Source organism: Gallus gallus, chromosome 14 (assembly GCF_016699485.2).
Source record: "Gallus gallus isolate bGalGal1 chromosome 14, bGalGal1.mat.broiler.GRCg7b, whole genome shotgun sequence".
NCBI classification, from domain to species: domain Eukaryota; kingdom Metazoa; phylum Chordata; class Aves; order Galliformes; family Phasianidae; genus Gallus; species Gallus gallus.
The window spans coordinates 3,980,547-4,000,787 of NC_052545.1; the positions used below are offsets into that span (position 1 = coordinate 3,980,547).

Consider the following 20,241-nt stretch of genomic DNA (forward strand, 5'->3'; position numbering starts at 1 on the left):
TCTTCATCATGCCTTTTATGTTGTCTGATGAGTGCTTCCAGATTGAGCTATTCTCATGGTGGAAATGTTAAGCAGTAGTAGTAATTGCTATGCGTCTTTGATAGGAATCATGCAACGTGGATCAAGTAGTAAAATTCTGCTTAAATGACTTCCAGTATATACAGCAATCTGAAGGAATGCATGCTCAGCTCTGTCTGGGCTGTCAGCCTTGTCCTGCTTATCTTCTGTAGGTGCAGAACTCCCACAGGCTTAACTCCTGCACTGTGCCTCCTTTCTGAAGAGGACTGATGCAATTTGCATTTATCCTCTTTGGAATGAAAGAGGTTAATGAAGGGAACAATTAGAAAAGCTCATTAAAATTGCATTCAGCTTTAGTGTAATGAAAAACAAGCTTTGCCATGATGCAGAAATCACACTTCTCTGATTTCTCACTGCAGCAGTTCCCCAGCACTGGTGTGGATGTGCTGATGGAGGCAGTTCAGGGCCCATGCAGAGGCTGTCCCTGCTTGTTGCATGGCTCTGGTAACAGTCCTTGCATTGTGGCCACATGCATGCTAGCTAGCAAAATGCCTTACAGCTAGCAGTGTGTGCTGGGTTCTGCTCCAGTCCCTGTCTGTAGCAATGCAATCACAGCAGCCAGCCCAGCCCAGCCTCTCTGCTCCTTCCCCCCCCCCCCCCCGTTGCAGTGCGGGTAAATCACGTCTGAATCTGATCACGCTGGGAGGACTCGAGGAACAGCACAGTGAGGCAGGCCAGCCTCTTGGCACACATTTACTGCGTTAGTTCAGGCTTCAAATTTCAGCTTGGCTTATGATTTTAGAAAAACTAAATGTTAGCTCTGTGGAGATTGCCTGTGCTCGTGACCTGGTGGCCCGGGCAGTGCTGCACAGCTACCTGGGGGCTCTGCACTGAGACCCACTGATCCCAGTAGTAGCAGGCCAGAGCTGTATGGAGCACTGTTACACAAGGCCTGATCCATCCTGGGTTCAAATGCAGGGTACCTGGCATTGCAACACAGACACCCCCCCCCACCTCCCCTCCTGCTCCCCAGGAAAGCTTGGCTTTTCCTAGTGAACACGTGAGAAACAAGGAGGCTTTGTACTAAGCCTTAGTCCATGAGATGCTCAGTGCAAATGTGTGTATTCTTTGCTCTTTCTACAAACAAGTCCCTTCAACAGAACAAAAGCTTAAAATCCAGCATGGTGTTTCCCTGGGCCTGATTCAGGCTCATCTCAGTAGCTGTGTGCATGCTGCTGGTGTGCATTGCAGGGCACAGCCACCACCACTTTGAATTGCGCTTGTGTATGGAGCCTGCTGGGAACAGTGTTTAGGAAGGTTGGATAAACATTATGAGACTGCACTGGCAGCAATGATATCCTCATTTAATGTATTAACGAGCACAGGTGGTGGGACCTTTTGAAATGAATGAAATGCAATGTAAACTCCCACTGGATGCAGCAAAACCGTCGTGATTCTGTGCTGCAAAATGCTGAGCCAGCTTCTTTGGGATGAGATGGGAATGAGCTTCCTTTGCTAGAATGATAATTTTGCACTTCTTAAAGGCAGGTTTCTGAGCATTGCCTTATAGCAGAGCTGGATTGTGTGGCATGAAGAGCAGGGAGTGTTTGTAGAGCAGCAATGGGGATGTTCCCCTGCAGTTGTGTCAGTAGCAGTGCTGAGATGAGGCAGTCACAACTACTGACCTGCTTCCTCACCACCTGGTTCTGTTACCATGCAGGAACTAATAATGCACTGGTGAAAAGAGTTGTGTTCAGCTCACAGCAGCACTCAGTGCTGGAGCAGCACCACCCGAGTCCCTTCATTCCCTTTTGCAGACACGATGCTGGAGGTCAGCAGGGCTGCTGTGCTCTGCTGGCCTTTCCCAGGGTGAAACCTGGTTTTTATTTCCTGCTTCTTTAACCTTAGTATCAGTGAAATGATCCCTGGAAGGCTTCTATTGATTGCACATTATTGTCTAATTAAAGCACAGTGAGTAGAATTGCAGCACACTCGCTTTTATAGCCCTGAGCCTATTGTAGGCTCTATGAATTGGAAAGCTTTCTGTTCAAGTATGGGAAACATCAGTCCTTGTTTCCTTTTGAATTTCCTCGGTGTCTCTTGAAGGCTGGATGTAGCCACATGTAGATGTGCAATTTCTTTTTTATTTTTTTTAGTAACAATTAGGAAATTTTAAGTAACAATGGGGAAATCAATGTTCTTTATAAGGAAATGAGACCCCATAGGCTTGTAAAGGCCCTGTTCTGACTCTTAGTTATAACCCACGCTGCCTAAACGGAGGTGCTTCTGAATATATGGTGTTCAATCTGAAACCTGCTGGATGATCCTTCAGCATCATGTGCAGAGATAACAGTGGGTATTGGCTGTACAGTATGTAGAGGCTGCTCAAAGTAGTTCTGTCTCATCCGGATGCTGTCTGTTGCTCTCTGGTCTTTATGGCTTAATGCTCCCTGTTGCTTGTGGTCTTGATACTTTATAGTAACTTGTACCTTTCTGAGTTATGTGCAGTGAGCTAATAAAAGATAATTTCTAGTCCTCAATATAGCAGGAGCCCAGGAGTTTGTCGTTTTATTTCTACATCGTGCTTAGTCATTGATGGGATACGTGGCCTTGGGGAAATCATTCAGCCTGCCCAAACCTCCAGCCTGCATCTGGAATCCCAATGATACCTATGCAGCGATTTGTGAAGGATGAGCAATTCCTGCCTGGGGCTCTGAGCCAAGAGATGCTGGGGAGGGTGGTGGATTTTTGTGCTGTGAACGTAGCAATTCATAATAATAATGTAGTTATTCAGTAATTGCATATAAAAGCACTTAGAATATTCAGCATCTTGTGTGATGGTGGCTTTCCTTTTTTTTTCCCCTGCACAGGTGTACTTTCCGATTCCCTAGCACGGTTATAAAGATCCAGTTCACATCTTTATACCACAAAGAAGAAGTAAAAGAGGAAGCTTCGTCGCCTCCCCTTCGGCCTCTTTACCCTCAAATTTCTCCTCTGAAGATCCACATCCCGGAGCCGGATCTCCGCAGTGTGGTCAGCCCCCTCCCGTCCCCCACTGGCACAATCAGGTGAGATGATAATTATCCCCAGTGATGCTGTGGTTCTTTTCGTTGTCCTTTGTGCTTTATGGATGCTCTGTCTCTCTTCTCGTACCAGTCTTTATCAGCTTTATGCTGCTTATCTGATATTCTTGATGCGTGGTGTGCCCCGTTAAAAATAACTTGTTAAATATCTGAAGTTCAGCATTATGAAGGGCAGTTAAAATCTTCATAGCCTGGATGCGTGGTTTTGTCTGAGAGCTCAAAGGGTGGGGGGCTGCCCTTGAGCATTGGTTTCACAGTATAGAGCTGTTAGTCTATCTTTGGCTGTGGAATTAGAGCGATCTCTCCAGAACTACTGATATATATGGAGAAAAGAAAGCAAGCAAATGGTCTCTGTTAGGGCTGCTGGTTTTATTTTTATCTCCATAATATTCCGTTGTTGCTGGGTGGTGCCGGTGTTATCTGGAGCTGGGGACAAGGGTGGCCACTGGCATGTGCTTTCCTGGCAATAGAAGGAAATGGGGAGGATGCTGACCACATGCTGAGGGGCTGTAGCAATTTCAGTGTTCATCTGTGCAAGTATCCTGGTGGTAAATCATCTGATTCAAGAATGTGTGAGAGAAATAACCTGAATGCCACCTTACCGGCTTGAATATTTTCCCTGCTTCTTTCTCAGCAAAGAGTTGATGTTATGTTGTTGCAGTGATCTCATTTAACATTAAAGCAGTTACCTAAAGTGTAGTGAAACTTACTTGCTAAATATAGGAAGGTGTGCTCGTGATACAGGATGATGTGTTACAGTTTTAAAAGTGCAGCCTCAGAATATCAGTGCACCTGGGAACAGTGACAGACAGCCTTCACTTTGTTTTCTTGTCCATAGCTTTGTAACAAGCTGCAGTACACAAACATCTCCTGTCAGCTAGCACTCATTCAGCAAGTAGTATTCAAATTTACATGGCTGAGAATGACTTCAGTGACACAATAGAGCCAGGCGGGTTTTGCATGGGTCTGGAGGCACTGCTTGTTTGGGTTTTTCCCCTCTTGCAGAGCTGCACAGATGTGCAGCGCAGATACTCTAGAAAGAGGGAGCTGGAGGTGGCTGTGGTTTCAGCCCTCTGTTCAGGCACTGCTTTGGGTTTATATTTAACCTTCTCTTTTTAGATGAAGCTTGTTGCTGGGAGGGGAGGGGGATGGTTTCTCTGCCAACATATGGGAGTTAGTTTCCATTCAGTCATCGTGTGCAGCGCGGTGTGGTTTCTGTTACTCGCAGGGGCTGTATCTTTGACTCTGGCATATGCCTGCGACTGATATTTGACTCCTGGAGAATGTTTCTTTTGCATAAGGAGAAAGTGGAAATAGTGGTGTTGAATTGTGCTCGGCCCCTAACGGAGTGTTTACTGAGGATGATTAATGATCGCATCCGTTTGTCTTGAGCAGAAGCAAACCCAGCAGAGGCTTCAGAAAACCTCAAAAGACATCTGAGGTTTCGCTTGCCAAATTCCTTTTCATTTCTGAGTTCCTCTTACAGAGGAGGGGCTGACACGTTTGTAAACATCCTCATTGGGCCCCTGCAGCCTTCCCCTATCCCTCTGCCGGGTCTCACAGCTCTCTTGCCCTGCAGCCACACTTTGGGACACGATTTGGGTGCTTGGCTCTCAGAAAGGGTGCACTGTGTGTGCAGCACATCAGTGTGAGCTCTGCCATCAGTCTCCCGGGGCAGCAAACTGCTCTCTTGGTGTCTTTGCATTGGCACACAGCCCTCACACAGTGTCCTCTGCCCCTTCCCCAGGGCTGGAGGGGCTCAGCCCAGGACCCCATTCCCTGGCAGTGTCTGGAGGCATTTCCACCGGCTCTGCTTTCCTCCTCCCCCTCCCTCTCCCCCTTCTAGTATTTACTTTCCTAATTTGGTGCGTTTGCCTTGCTCCTCCCTGATTGGCCCATGGAAAATTATTGCAGTTTGGAAATCGTTGGCTGGGTGAAATTTCCTTTTTGGAAAGCAGCTCCCAGCCCCTCTTCCTGCCTCCACCCTGTGCGGCCAGGGCTGTACCTGCACTCCTGCACCAGACACTGTGCTCCCAGCACCAGCCCTGCCCTCCTGACCGCCGTTCTGTTCCCTGTTTACATTGCAGCTTTGCTTCCCTGCAGGTTTCTCCCCCCCCCCCCGTGAGCTGCTCTGTTTTCTTCCAGCCTATTTATTTTCCCTCTGCAAAGCGCACTGCCTAGAGAGGGAGTGAGCTTTAGTTAAACAAAACCCAACCTGCCACCCTCAGCAGCTTTGCAAAGCAAGATTCCTGCTTACTCCTGGGAGGACATGTTTCCACTGTTTCCTTAGCAAGGCAGTTTATCTCCAGGACGGTCTGCTTGCAGATGTTTTCAGTGCTGCTGTACAGCTTTAAGGGAAAATGTTGGCTGGTAGCATGCTCAGAGAGGCTGACACACAGGCATGGATTATTTCCTCCTTCTCTGAGTTCAAAAATCTGTTGGGGGAAAAAAGAAAAAAAACACAAACTTACACATTCTGAAAGAGAGAGGCTGCTGTGGCTGTGAGAACCAAGTAGAAGCAGTTTGTCCCCTTCAAACATCATAAGAAAGGGCAGAGCACCTGGACTCAGGCACAAATCTCTTCTCAGTGGATTCAAGACCCTGAAAAGCTGTCTGAAAGCCTTGTGTAGCTTGGCTAAATTCACCTCTGCATGCTAAGAAATACATCTGATGCTTGTAATGAGTTTCAGAAGTTAAGGGGCTGTCTTTCAGTGCACAGCTTGACGATTCTGTGCTTGCATCTGGAAAACCCTCTTTTGGTGACACCCTTACTGATGACCTGAAGATCTTCGCCTGTGCAACAAACCCTGATCTTTGTCTGGTTTTGCTGTTCTGGTCTCAAAGTGATGCTGAATTGGAGCTTAGATTTACTGGGTTTGTTTTTTCAATCTTCCAGTTGGTGCTTCCAAGTAGTATCTCTCCGTAGCACTGCCTTTCAGGGTTGCTGATTTGTCTGAAAACAAAATAATTCCTCTGTATGTGCTTTCCCTATTCTAAATAGTAGCAATGTCCAACTATTTAAAAAGAAAGTAGTGCTACAATAAGGAAATTGAAGCTGCTGCACTGTGGAGGTCAACATCATTATTCACGTTTCACAGCTGCTCCTTCTGCTGGCTTATCTCTGTACCAGGGTGGCTGTGGGGTTGAACCCTTTGTCTTGTACTTCTTTTAGCACTGGAAGGGCATGGATATCTCACATATACAGTCTTCATCAGTAAAAAAAAATAAACCATAAAAAGTCCTTTGGCATGTTCTCACAGGGCTCTTTCTCCAACTACTGCTTGAGAAGTGTCTGCTACATCTGTGTGTGGACTGACCCCAGCTTTCTATTTTAGAGAACTGTTGATACTTAATGTGCCACCCGTGGTCAGGCACTGCTCGAATGATCAATACCTGGTCTGCAGTGAAATGAATGAGACCAATAGATCGAGCAGTTGGCATCCTTCTGTACTTTTTTTTTTATAGGTTTGATTAGCAAAGCAGAAGGTGTCAGCTGAACTGTTACAGTTCTAGAAGTTGCCATTTTTCAACCCTACTGCTTTTTTCCCCCCTTTTCACTAGGCAGTCAGTTCAGCTGCATGCTCTGTTTGTGGGTTATTCAGAGGAGCTGCAGTTGTGTCAGCTAAGCCACCAATGTGTGTTGTGGTCTTCAACAGGTCATTCAAATTCATTGCCTGCTTTTTATGCGTGTGTGGTATCATAACTACTTTCCAAGAGCGTGTAGTAGATAAATTATGTATTGGGCTTTTATTCTGTAAAGCAGCATGGGAGTGTAAGGTGGCAGGAGGTAATATGCACATGTAGTCTTATGTGCTGTGTTACATGACAACACCATTTCAGAACAGTTGGGTTTTGATGGGAACTTGCATGTTTCTCTAAAGGCATGAGGTGAGCTGGATGAACCCTGATTTCACTGGTTATATGCACACTGTGGAACAGGATGCGTAAATATTGGCCTTTCCTGCTGTCTGCAGCAGCGTGAGCTACATAAGCAAAGAGCTCCAAGGCAGGCTTTTTGTAGGCTCTTTGCATTGTCTCAGTTATCCATTGCTTCCTGGATTCAGGCTCTGGTCCCTCCCACAGTTGGACAGAACGGTGATTATTTTTAATCGCCCTCGTCTCCCAACCACAGGCCAACTAGCATGCTGCATATACATCACAGAAGCAACACAACAATCTATAGCAGGCTTGGGAGCTCCTACGCATGTTTATTTCAGATAATGGACCATGTGCTGGTGGAGCAGTGCCAAGCCGTGTGCTGGAGGAAAGGGTGCGTATGTCACAGCTACACAAGCACTTCCTTTTCCCTTCCCCTGCTCAGCGCTGCTGTGGAACGTGCACTGAATCCACAGATGGAGTGAGCTCACTTCCTTGCTAAGGGGGGGACCACTGGAGCAGAGACAAGTAAAAGCAATTTGAACTTCTGTGGGTAGTTAACTTTCTCGCTGTGGCTTGTTCAACAGCTTTGGGTTGTTTTTTATTTCCAGCATGAGGCAGGGTAGTTCTCAGATTTCTCCTTTCACATCAAAATCCAGCTCGGTTTGGCAGCCTCACCACCGGGGATTGTTTCTGAAACCTGTTTGAAACAGGCAACGTGCAAGGACTTGCCGTTCTTTGAGTTACATTTTTGGGGCTGGGCCGGGGAAGGAGAGTGGCAGAGGATTTGCACCCATGGGTTCTGATTGGTGTCTGGTGGAAATGCTCGTTTCGCAAGCTGCAGTGCTGTACTTTGACCTGGTTCCTGCCTAGTGCATGTTGAGAGGAAGAAAAATCCCTGTCTTCTGGTATCCCACGTGCTTGAAATGGAATATAGGAATAGGTTGAGATTTGTGGCATTTCTCTAGCTGTAGTTTGTGTGTGCAGGAAAACATGCCTACTCTTTGCATTTGGGGAAGAGACTGGACAAGATCTTATTAAGAAATGGGGATTCTTCCTTTGTAGTGAATTGGGATTTAAGAGAAAAAAAAAAAGCAAACATTCAGATGGGAATCTTTATATTGGTGGTTACTCTTAGCACTGCTACTACTTCTGTACCTGCTTCAGCAGTGTGTATTTGGGCATTCTGCAAAGACTGCCATGTGCCATATCCTAAACCACAAGAGGTTTTCTCTGCTCTTTAGCAAGGCACCTCCTAGTCACGTGAACAGCTTCATATGCACTTGCAGGTAACGTTTCCTCTTTGTCACAGGGCGGGTGTGCTTTATCCACACACCTGGCTTAATTTAAGTTCCTGTACCTTGAGCCCTACAGACACCTTTCTTGCAGAAGAATGGAGTGAAGTAACAGGGTAGTTTCCCTGCATTCTCTTACTGCCTCTCCTTCTGGGGAAATTGGCACTGGAATTTGGGAGTGTTTCTGTTCCCAGCTTGCTTGTGGACTTGTAGTATGACTGTAAATAAATCATTTAACCATTTATTGCCCACTCCCAATCTGTTTGTTAGACTGAGACAAGCTGGAGATCTCTGTGTAGGTCACTGCATGCATTCAGGTAACAGGCCAGATAGCCCAGGATTCTGCCTCTTTGGGGTAATATAGGAAAAAATATAGGAAAAAATGCAGTGATGCTAACTTGTGTTCAGAATCAGTTTCCTATCCTTGATCATGCTGCCTACTCCAGCCAGTACCTTTTCTGATCCTGTTGTATTGTGGATTTGTTAGTAAGGAGAGGACAGAGCAGCATGCTGTGTGGACACACCATATGCACAATGGTACACCCTATTTTTGCACTCTTTTATTCTTTAGTTAAAGCACACTGATTTGGAGCATTCCAGCAGCAATGCAGTAAGTTGTACATCTCCAGTAGCTGGTATCTAAAGGCTTTCTCATTGCTAAGGAGTGCTGTGAACTTTTGAGGCTAGATTCTTGTTGGCAGGAGTCAGGAGTGAATCACGATGCTACAAGATGCCACGTTGTCTATAGCCAGCTGTAAGTCCTGAGTTTAAAAGGCACTCTTGCCTGTTACACAGGTAAATTTATCACAGAGACTGTGTTCAACCCTCGTCTTTCTAACCTTACAAGCCAAAGGTTAAGTTTTAAATGAAGAACATGCTGCGAAGGACCACTGTGATTCAGCATGTGGCTGTAGTCTGGTCGAAAGCTGGGTCTTCATACAGTGTTTGGAGAGCTCGGGCCCACTGACTGCCTGCAGTAACTGTTTCAAGACCCTGAATCCTTGGTGAATCTGAGTCTTGGGGCATTAACTGTGGTGTCACAGGGATCAGACTGAGTAAATGCAGCTGGTGTGTTTACGTGTTGTGCTTTATGCCATTGAGAGACACGTGCTTCCTCTCCAAAACACCCTCTTCCGTAACATATAAACTAATTTGCATTAAGCTTGTATTGTTTGCAAGCTAAAGAGTGTTTGCATGGACAGTGTGCCTGGGTCACAGCAGTAAGCTGGGGTGCATACCCAGCTGTAGCTTTCCCCAGTAGAAGTCTGTAGTATTAAAATGGATTCCATCTCTTCAAGTATTGATGTAACATTAATATCCAGCAAATCATAACCATTTTCCCCACACTCGATTTTACTGCACAAACAGATATTTATAGGGAAAAGCTTTCCTTTTTTCCTTCAGATTTGTTATAAGGGGGTGTGAGTGCAGGCAAGCGTCCCTGGGCAGCCCCTGCTCTGGGTGGTGAGCAGAATTCCAGGAACTCCAGGAAAATGATGTCACTGCATTGTGTTTGCTTGTTTTCTTTCAACTGCACTGAAGTTTAATTTGAACTTAACCCTCAGAAGGGGTATTTTTAGTAAAACCGTTTCTCCCCTCCTTCTGTCCTGTGTTTGTATGGGGGGAGCAGATTGTGTCACCTTGATGTCTTTTCAGTTGTCAGCTCTTTTTTTTTTTCCCTTTAAGAGCTCACTGGTGATTGACTGAGAGCTTGAACACTCAGCAGTGTGTCACCCTGCCTTGAGTGGAGGGGCTTAAGGTTCATGTTGTTTGTTCTCTACTTGTGCCTCTTGAATTGATAACAGACCCAGGCTGAAAGGAGGCAGCTCTACCTGGATGGAAGTGCTGTGTTGTGGTGAAAGAACAATGCTTCTCCCAAATCTTCAGATACTGCCATGGCTGCTTCATCAGGGATGTGTCAGGCTCAGAAAGTTAACAGCACTTTGGTTGAAGGGGCTTTGTCAGCACTCATTAAAATGACTGCCCTGCAAGGGGAGGTTTTTTTCATTCACGTATTTATTTAAAGCAACAAGTTGTAAAAAATGGGGCTATTTTCCCTACTGATCTTGAAGAACTGAATCAATTCCTGCATCTGAACTGCATGGGACAGTTTTTGAAGCTTCAGTAGTTTAAAAGAAGCAAAAGAGAGCTGGTAAGGAGGGCAGACATACAGCCCTGAGGTGTGTGGATTTCCTGGAGAACTTCTCTCTTCCATATTCTTGACCTAAGTTGTAGCTGCTGTTTGTGGCTTGCTGTTCATGTAATTCTGCAAATGAAGAACAAACCAGCAAACTGTTTCATCCTATTCCCATCTTAGTCTGTGTGCTACAATAATTGCTCGTGTGCCAAACACCAAGATAAAAAGAATTGCTGTGTTTTTGATTTGTCATTGCTTCATGTATGAAAATTACTTTCATTTGTAATTATCTGCACAATAGAAGCAGCGTGTGCATGGGGAAGCTTTTGAGAAATGACAGCAGAATAATTAAATGCACACCAGCTCCATGCATGTAGACTGAGGCATCAGGAGTACTTCTGTGCTGGAGCATTATCCACTTACAGAGTGGGCTCAGAGCAAGGAAAAGCAAACTTGGATTCATTTTCCTGCACAAACAACTCTGCTTTCAGGACTGGGTAAAAAGTGCCTTTATCTCTTGCAAAGACAGATCTATGTCTGGGCCCATCAATAAATACGATATACTCTACACCTCCTCAAGTCCTCTCCCTCCTGCTCTTCTCCTGAATAGCATCTCCACTAACACAACCACTAACACAATGGGTGCTGGAGGCGTAACTGAGCCCTGTGCAGTGGTTTGTATGGCTCACTCCTAGCTGGGAGAGGGGTGAGTCTGTGCTCCCTGTTACAGAGATTTGTTGTAGTTGGGTTTCTTTGCTGCCTTTTCCCTCTCCCCCTGCTTCCACCTGCAATTCCATAATCCACTTTTAAAAGAAAGCAGTCTTGGTTGTGCTGAGCTCAGCATCACAACTGTTTGTGAAGATATCGCAACAAGAAGCAGCACTTCTCAGCTTACAGAGTGGGCTGTGTTAGGGAACACTCATTCTTTCCCTGTCAGCTTGCTTTTACACTGGAGGTGTTGCCCATTGAGCAAACGGGGTGTCTCACCATGTCCTATCCATCTGCACATGTGCATGGGATTGCTCTTTAGGCAGCGTCACCTTAGTGAGGAATGGACTGTGTTCTGTTTTCCCTACAGCACTCAGCACAGTGCTGAGTGAGTATCAGTTACTGCTTTTATTTGTGTCAGGGCTTACACTGCTGTTGGGCATTTCCTGGAAAGAGGATTGTTGATGCCAGTTCTACCACCCTCTGATTCCCAGCAGTGGGCTTCATTTTACATCTCTTCATACCATTTGAACGGCTTGTTTTGCTGTGTACGTCTCCTGTGCATTGTTTTGCATTTTTGTTCATTGTTTCTCTGCTCTTACGCAGCAGACATGTGCAATCCTGGGATTTGGCCACATGTTACACCCCTCTGCCTTTCCGTCCATGCAGGGCAGCACAGAACAGTGGAGAGATGGAAAAGGAATACTTCAGACCTTCAGGTTCCTGCCTCATCCCTTTCCTCCTGGTCTCTGTGTGCTACCAATCACAGATGTGTGATCCTCAGACACGTCTTTCTGATTAGTTCTCATCTTGGAGCACTCACTTCTGTGTGTCTGAGCGGTGCTGTAAATTACAGTGATCTTTTACTTGTTTGTAGCTTTTTATCAGCTTCAGCATGGTTTTCATTCTCTGTAGGTGTTCCTGTAATGCCATCTCGTGGTAATCCTCAGACTCTAAATGTCTCTTTCCCATGCTTGCCAAAGCTGATGAGATGAGCTGCCTTCAAGCTGTATAGAAGTGATTGCAGCTCTGTATTGATAGCTACACTTGTGTGCTTGTGAATCAAGGAAATAGCTGCCTCCTGCCATGGAGCACTAATCGTGGCATTATGTCTGATCTTCTGAAGATGGTGTTTTGTGTTCAACAGGGGCCCTCATGGCAGATGCCTGAGCTGGGTGTTTTATCTACAGTACAATAGAAGTGCATAGCCCCTATCTGTTAGGAAAATGGAGTGAACATTGCCTACATCATAAGGAGAGTGATGGTGTTCTCATAGGTTACACCAGCAAGTTATTTCTGTAGTTATTCATCCCCATTACAGCACGTGTGTTTTTCTAAGTCCCACGTATAGAGAAACTGTTTAGTGCTTTGAGACTGTTTTCTTGTGAGTGTAGAAGGTGTAGGTGTGTGTCTGTAGTTGTGTATCAGGACTTGTAGGAATTTCAATTTCATCTTCGATTACATGCGATTTGTATTTATTTTCCATCTTTCTGTGCCTTGGTTAAGCCCCAAGAGCAAAAGTAATTCCAGTGAGTGATGCTTCTCTGTGGTTTGAGATCCTTTTGGTATCTAGGAATTAAGAACTGTGCACCTTGTTAATAAATAAAGTAACTAATTTACTTTCTCTTTGCCTTTTCAGTGTACCCAACTCTTGCCCGGCCAGTCCACGCGGTGCTGGATCCTCAGGATATCGTTTTGTTCACAACATTACCTCGGATCTGCAGCTGGCAGCAGAGTATGCGGCAAAAGCAGCATCAGAACAGCAGGCAGATGCATCTGGCGGGGACAGCCCAAAGGTTCAGAGAAACATTACTTACCCAGCCGTGCTCATTGGGAGGCTTAAAGCCTGGAAGTGTTGAGTGTAGTTAAATGGGTCTAAGAATACCTCTGCCATGAGGGTGCTGTGTGCATTATCCTCCAGGGTTTTGAGACCATGGCTTCAAAGCATCATCTTCTTTGTGGTAGATGATGAATCTGCTTGCTTAGTTGTCTGAAATGTATGCAAGCCATTCATTAAAAGGGTTGAGCAGGTATACTTCATCTTGCTTGTTTGATAGATCAAGAACCCATAAAGAGGAGCATTAGAATTCAGTCTAGATTTCTCCTTTTAATTAATGGTATTTTGCAAAACACAACTGGGGAAAAGGGAAGCAGGGGGAGAAACCAGATTCTTGCTATGAGAAATGTGCAGTCAGACTTCAAAACAAACACATGCCTGTCAAGCAAGCGTTAAACGAGGAGAGCAGCAATGGGATTTAGATTAAAAAATAACTGAGTTAAATTGATAACGTTTCATTTTGGTGAGCTGATCTTCAGATCAAAGTGAAAGGTGTAGATTCAAAACCACTTTATTTGGGATTGGGTGGAGAAGCACAACGCTAGATGACTTCTTGTATATTGGATTCTCCCTTGAGACAATAAAGACTGTTCTTGATGGACTAATGTAGGAATATGAGATCTGGCAAATGAATTAAAGTTCCTAGAATGAAACTAAACCTGCTGGAAATAGAAGGAACAGAATTAAGTTTCATATTGGGCCCGTTGCTAGGAGGAGAGCTGGTTAGCATACTTGCATGAGCGTAGCAAAGCTTTAGTTGTAGCTGGGTGGGATTGAAGGCTTCAGTTTCATGAACGCTGAGAGCAGTGAATGTGCCCTACACCCTGTAACTCTTTGCTTCTAATTACTCATCCTTGTTCTGTTCGTTGTGCCAGTATAAGCACATCACAAATCCAGTGGAGAATGGAGCCAGGTGAAAGTTACCCTTTTTGTGTATGTGTGGGGGTGGTACAGGATGCCAAGATACTTTGATCTGGCTTAGTCCTTTAGCTCTGTTTGTACACAAATACTTGTGCTGTTGGGGGGTGGCAGCATGAAGCAGGAGCAAAAGAGGAGATGCTTTTAATTGCCCATCCTTGTGCTCTTTTTGCATCTGTGAAACTACGACCTGACATGCTTTATTCCTTCGGGTTGTTGATGATCTCTAGTGTAGGAAGTAACTAAACTTTCATATTTTTTTCTCAGGATGAGTCCAAGCCACCCTACTCTTACGCTCAGCTAATTGTGCAGGCTATATCTTCAGCACCAGACAGGCAATTAACACTAAGTGGAATCTATGCCCACATTACCAAGCATTATCCATACTACAGGACTGCTGACAAAGGCTGGCAGGTGAGTTCTTGATATGACAAGTTTTTAAACTACTTTGACAGGTCTTATCTGCTTTGAAATACATTTAATAAAGTTTTGGGACACTGAGAATAGAGCTGCTTTGACTGTTCCCAGAATGAATTTGTTTAACATAGGCTAGCTAGTTTGTTTGTGGGTGATTATCTTTTGTAAATACTTTCTGGGGTGATGTCGTGTTACCAGAGGGCTGTTTTCTGAAATGGTTTTAATTCCACTCATCTGTCTTTCACTTTCATTTCTTTATTTGTTTTTCCACATCCTCACAATCAGTAACACCCTTGCCCAGATAGTTACCTGTGTCTTCCTCTGGAGTGATCTGTCCAAACAGACATCCAGCCTAACGCTGAAATCCTGTTTTTAAATCATAATACAGCCTTAAATCATCACAGATGGTTTATTTTCCCAGTTTATCCTACTGCATTGCCTAAATCAGAGTTTCCAGGGTTTGAATTTCAGAATAGGAACTTGGAAAGCACAGGCTCAAAGCTCCTCACATGGTATGAAAGGAAATCTGACCAGCTTCACAGGAGAGCTTGGATGTAGTTAACACATGCTAAATCAGACTTAAATGTTCATTTGAGGGCTGCTTTCAAAGTCTCAGAAACCACAGCTCCACCTGCTTTCAGGCTTGTTCTTGGCATCACACCTCTGAAATGGGTGTTGTCATTTGAATATAACACACCAATGCAGCTGGAAAGACTCTTGCAGCTGCTGATTTCATTGTGTTCTGCTGGCAGGCGCAGCACGGCTTAGTGCTCTTTGAGTGCAGTTGGAATTGATATGTTCTGCCTCCCTGGCTTTTCCCCACAGTTCTAATTAATTGTGGTATTCACTTCCTGCCTTAACCTGCTCAGCAGAGCTGTGCTCCTTGAAGCAGTTGCTGCATCCTGCTTTAAAGACAGCTGCATTTCAGTAGAGGGTGAAGTTGCCTTTTTCTACTCAACCAATACCACTTTAAGGCTTTGCTTGTGAAGAGCCTTGTCTAAGGCTGCTGCAAAAGCTCCTGTTTTATCGTGAAAGTGGAAGAGAAAAGAGTTTATGAATACTTGGGCTTGCTGAGCCTTTCCCTGGCCCAAAAGGCAGTGTTAAACCTTCTCAGGTGGGCTTTGTCAATGACAGAGATAATTAGTCCTGCCAAAATCTGGAGACACTAGTGCCACATCAATAATGGATTCTTCTCAGATAGCTGTCTGGCCTGCGTTACAATTACCATGAGATGTAGTGTCCTTTAGGGCATGTTTGGGCATCCCAGTGATCATGTGCAGGTAAGCAGTTAGCACAAGCTCAAACAGTTTCTTTGTCTTGCCTTGAATACAGCCTGTCTTGAGAGAATTCTGATGTGGTTTACACTGCTTTCCCCCTGCCTCAGCAAAAGCTCTGCTTTCATTCTCTTCCATAGCAAAGCTACTGTACTTGCTGACTCCAGGTATATTCAAGTGATTGTATAGTACTGAGCAAACCCACATTTCTGTACGGTTAGTAGGAGCTCTGTGTCTCACTAATTTCCCCAGGTTTTCTCTTGCATTTGTCCCTGATTTCGGAGCTCCGTGAGTTAAGTGACTTGTTTCTATCTTCAGCACTGTTTTGGGCAGCATAGATCTTATTTTTCCAAGTTGTGTGGCAAAATCAGTTTGCCTTTGTTACGTGCTTCCTCACGGTGAAATAATCACCTCATTCTTGTGCTTCCTGCAGAATTCCATTCGGCACAACCTCTCCTTGAACCGTTACTTTATTAAAGTCCCACGCTCCCAGGAGGAACCTGGAAAGGGCTCCTTTTGGCGCATTGACCCTGCCTCTGAAGCTAAACTAGTAGAGCAAGCATTTAGAAAACGAAGGCAAAGAGGAGTGTCCTGCTTCCGAACACCTTTTGGGCCTCTCTCCTCCAGGTAACATCACTTTCCTCTAATCTCCATGCTGAACTCATTACAAACAAAACAACCTTCTCCTGAAGTATAGTGAGCAAACTTCTGCTTATAGCTTTTTGAATGGTAATGTAGTCTGACTATAAGTGTTTACAAAAAAAGAAACACAGAACCAAACTATAAATGCATCAAATAATGTATCTGCTTTGGTACCATTTCAAAGAAATTCAAAACAGTAAATGTTTTCAGATGCCAGTCTTTAATTTCGGGAAAGCTGTGTTTATATGTGGATTAGATCACAGTGGGAATAACTTTTGTGGTATTTAAAGCTCTCTCTTGTAGGGAACATCACGTTGACTGTGGCTTTAAGCAGTGGGGGCCCTCCTCTGTAATGCTCCAGCCAGTGGTGGGGCTGCAAAGAGGAGCTGTGTGCAGCAGCAGCTTTCTCTGAGCCCTGTTGCTGTGGGGTTAAGGCAGTGTAGCCCTGGCTGGAGCAGCATCGGGTAGCACTCCTCCTCACATTCCTTCTGTCTGTTAAGATGGAGGAAAACAAGGAATGATTTTCAGCTGATTAGCAGCTCTGTGTTTGAGTTCCTTGTGCATTTAGTGGCCATGTGGGACCAGGGATGGGAACAAAGTGGTTGAGGAAGGAGTAGCAGCAGCTCAGTTAAGTGCATATGGGTCCAGACACTTGCATCTACTGTGCATCTTTCTTTCTCCTACTCTCTCAAACGCCGCCAAACATCCTTTGAGAATGGCTTGAAACTGCAAAACTGATCTGAATATGAGGCACATTCAGCTTCTCTGTCAGCAGTTAGCCTAACCATACTCTGAAGGGTCCAGTTGCCTTCAGCCAGGAATAATGGGACTGTATTTTGTGCTAGAGTGTTAGTGGGGTTACTGTGTACCTTTCAGCATTTCCCAGCAAGACTATAGTGGGTAAGTAACGTGGGAGAATAGCTATCTTTCTCCTTAGAGGATCCTCTGACGGAGACAAAACTTGGTCTCTGCTGCTGTCTTGTGGTCAAAATACATCTACACCTGCCAACACTGTGTTCTGGTGTTCCAGGAGTGCTCCAGCCTCCCCTACTCACCCTGGCCTGCTGTCCCCTCACTCTAGTGGCCTACAGACTCCAGAGTGCCTGTCAAGGGAAGGCTCACCCATTCCACATGATCACGACTTTGGGTCAAAATTAGCCTCAGTTCCGGAGTATCGGTATTCACAGAGTGCACCTGGTGAGTAGCTCTTGTTTCACAGCAGGTGACTTTCCACTGTGCTGAGTGCTATGCTGGGAACACTGCAGGAATGTTCCAACCAGTCTGTTATAGGAGGATTTAAGTCTTGGACTTTGTTAGAGACTGATGACGCGTGTGCAACTTCAGATCATTTTTCTTATTAGCCTTTGTACGAAGGGGCAGGAGGTAAAGGAATGTATAGAAACACATGAGCAAACCTTTATCTACATGTCTCCAAGGAACTCATAGGGTAGGCATGGCAGTACACAGCTCACTCAGTAATTTTCAAGGCTTCATGGTATGATCATCTTGCCTATGCAGAGCTCCATGGTGCTGTGGCCAGAGCCTTGATAATACTAGCCCCAGTAAGTACCTGCTTGTCAGCTGTACTGTCACTGGCCTGATGCATAGGGTGTTCCTGTTGAAGTTAGTTGAAAGGCAAAGCTCATTATGAAAGCCTCATGTTTTGGGGTTTTTCATGGTATTTGTTCACAAAACAGTGCTAAAATGGCAGTTTTGGTTTTTGTACATTAGTAAGTAAAAGACTGGAGGTGACATTTTCAAAATCTTTTTTTTTTTTTTTTACCTACCCTCACATCTTGCCTGTGTTGAAGGATTAAATGCAGCAGATGTAGAAAGTGCACAGGTAAAATTTTTTCTGTTTTTTAACCTCTTCTATTTGTACCTGTTTCTGTTTTCTGTTTAGGATCTCCAGTCAGTGCCCAGCCAGTGATTATGGCTGTTCCTCCTCCTCGGCCATCTACTCTGGTGGCAAAACCAGTTGCATACATGCCAGCATCAATAGTGACTTCTCAACAGCCTTCATGTCATGCAATTCATGTCGTTCAACAAGCTCCCACTGTTACAATGGTCCGAGTTGTGACCTCCTCTGCAAACTCTGCAAATGGATACATCCTCACAAATCAGGGCACGGCAGGAGGAGCTCATGAAGCTGCAGGAGCAGTGTTGGACTTAGCTGGTGACCACCGAGGTAGCTTGTCACTTCTCTTGCTACTTCACTAATAAGTCAAGCAGGCTTGGAGTGTGGGGGGAGAGTCAGACATCAGTTTCACTCACTGGGTGCTTAGCCCTTAATAAAAGATGCTTGTCTAGATAAATTTGAGTAGGAGTTCATCCAGCTGATGTTTCCACCACTGAGCAGGAGTACTGTGTTCCCTTGTCATCTTTGGAGAGCAAATCTAACAGGCTATGAAGACTGAAAAAGACATGAAGTGCTTTAAATATTTGTTAGCCCCTATATCGATATGATGCCTGTGCATTATTCCCCTGGGCATGCCATGGAAATGTATGCTGCTTGATGGCATGAAAGATGGGCTGAAACTTCAGGATGGCCTTGTCAGTAAATGACAGAGTGTTTCTATTCTGCCAGCTCAGTTTCCAAGGGAAAAGCATGTACTTCTGGAAGTTGTAGGTAGTACCTCATGAAAGCAACCTTCAAACACCAGTTACAACAAAGGCCTCTGCAGCAATGCCAGGACCATTGGCTTTTCCTGTTTCAGCACTGGTTATTATGTTTGAATTTCATTCACGTTCTCTGGAAATTCCTATCTATATCCTGTTCATGTTGCTGAAGCACAGTTGCAGCTGCCTGTCACCTGCTCCCTTCTTTCACTCACTACTTCTTGCTGTCTCTTGTTCTTTCCCTATTTGTCCATTTTATTTCCACTTATATCCTTTTTTAGTCTCTTCCTTCCCAATCTCCAAGCTTTCATTGCCTTTTATGCTCTTCCTTCCAGTCATTCCTTCTGCAAGTCTCTGCTTAATGCTTATGGCCCACCTAATTTACAGTCCTGTTTTTTTTTTTTGGCTGGGTAGCTTATGCTATTAAAAAAAGTTCTTAATATGTTTAGAGTAATTACACATAACTTAGTGCTTTCAAATGCTCATCCCTGGCTTCTGATAAGCTTCAAAAAGAATATTTCAGAGGGACTGATATACCTACCCTGTTCTTATGTCCCTGCTTTCAATGAGCAGGTAAGTGAATCATTACCTTCTCAGTGCTGACTACATGCTATGAATCAACCCACAGAAAATGTGTTTATAGAGCCTGATCCTGCCTAAAGCAATTCTCACAGGGTTAGGCCTCTAGGAATCCTCAGCTCCTTGGAGCCCAAATATGTTACTATTGTGACTAAGCTGAAAACCTGTGAAGCAGTGCTTTCCATTTCCACCCTATGAGCATTATAAGACACATCAAAGGCTAGCGACTTTGTGGTGCTGAGCTATTTACACATTTGTAATACATACCCTGGGCTTACTGCTACAACGTTAATGAGAAGAAAGCCTGCTCCTAGACCAGCTGGGTGGTAAATGATTGTTGTCTGTTCTGCTCTCCAAGCAGGTATGGATGAAAAGCCAACGATCGCGTTTGCCACAATACCCACCGCCAGCCGTGTTATTCAGACAGTTGCCAGTCAAATGGCACAGGGTGTTCCAGGACAGACAGTCACGATCCTTCAGCAGGCAGCTCCAGTGACCATTGGACAGCATCAGCTCCCCGTGCGGGCAGTCACCCAGAACGGCAAACATGCTGTCCCCACCAACAGCATCACCGGCAGTGCTTATGGTAGGCTTTGTTTTGGTTGCTCTCCAAGCTTTGCAGTTTAATTGTCAAGTTATGAGGTCTTTCTCTTCTTAGTTATGCAAGTTACGCCACGTGTTCAGTGCTAAAGGTTGTAAATTTGGCAACTCCTGTGGTTGTAAATGTCAGTGATAGATACAGTCTGCCCCTGTTTGCTCAGGTCTCCTTGATGGATAAGTTTTGCTACCTACCTTTGTTTCAGGGAAGTCCAATGCCTCTTTGCCCTTGCCTATGCAT

At 44.9% G+C, this 20,241-nt stretch overlaps 1 protein-coding gene across 2 annotated transcripts in view; it reads left to right on the forward strand.

Moving 5' to 3' along the window:
- The window catches only part of FOXK1 (forkhead box K1), a 49,811-nt gene that overhangs the window by 19,650 nt on the left and 9,920 nt on the right, over positions 1–20,241 (forward strand). Inside the window, exons 2-8 of one of the 2 annotated variants that reach the window (XM_015294358.4) lie at positions 2,889–3,086; positions 12,757–12,913; positions 14,140–14,286; positions 15,997–16,190; positions 17,236–17,402; positions 18,109–18,393; positions 19,762–19,989. In XM_015294358.4, coding sequence (XP_015149844.1) covers positions 2,889–3,086; positions 12,757–12,913; positions 14,140–14,286; positions 15,997–16,190; positions 17,236–17,402; positions 18,109–18,393; positions 19,762–19,989 — 1,376 coding nt within the window. The remainder of the gene's footprint in view (positions 1–2,888; positions 3,087–12,756; positions 12,914–14,139; positions 14,287–15,996; positions 16,191–17,235; positions 17,403–18,108; positions 18,394–19,761; positions 19,990–20,241) is intronic. The other variant, XM_015294360.4, reaches the window with a different exon arrangement.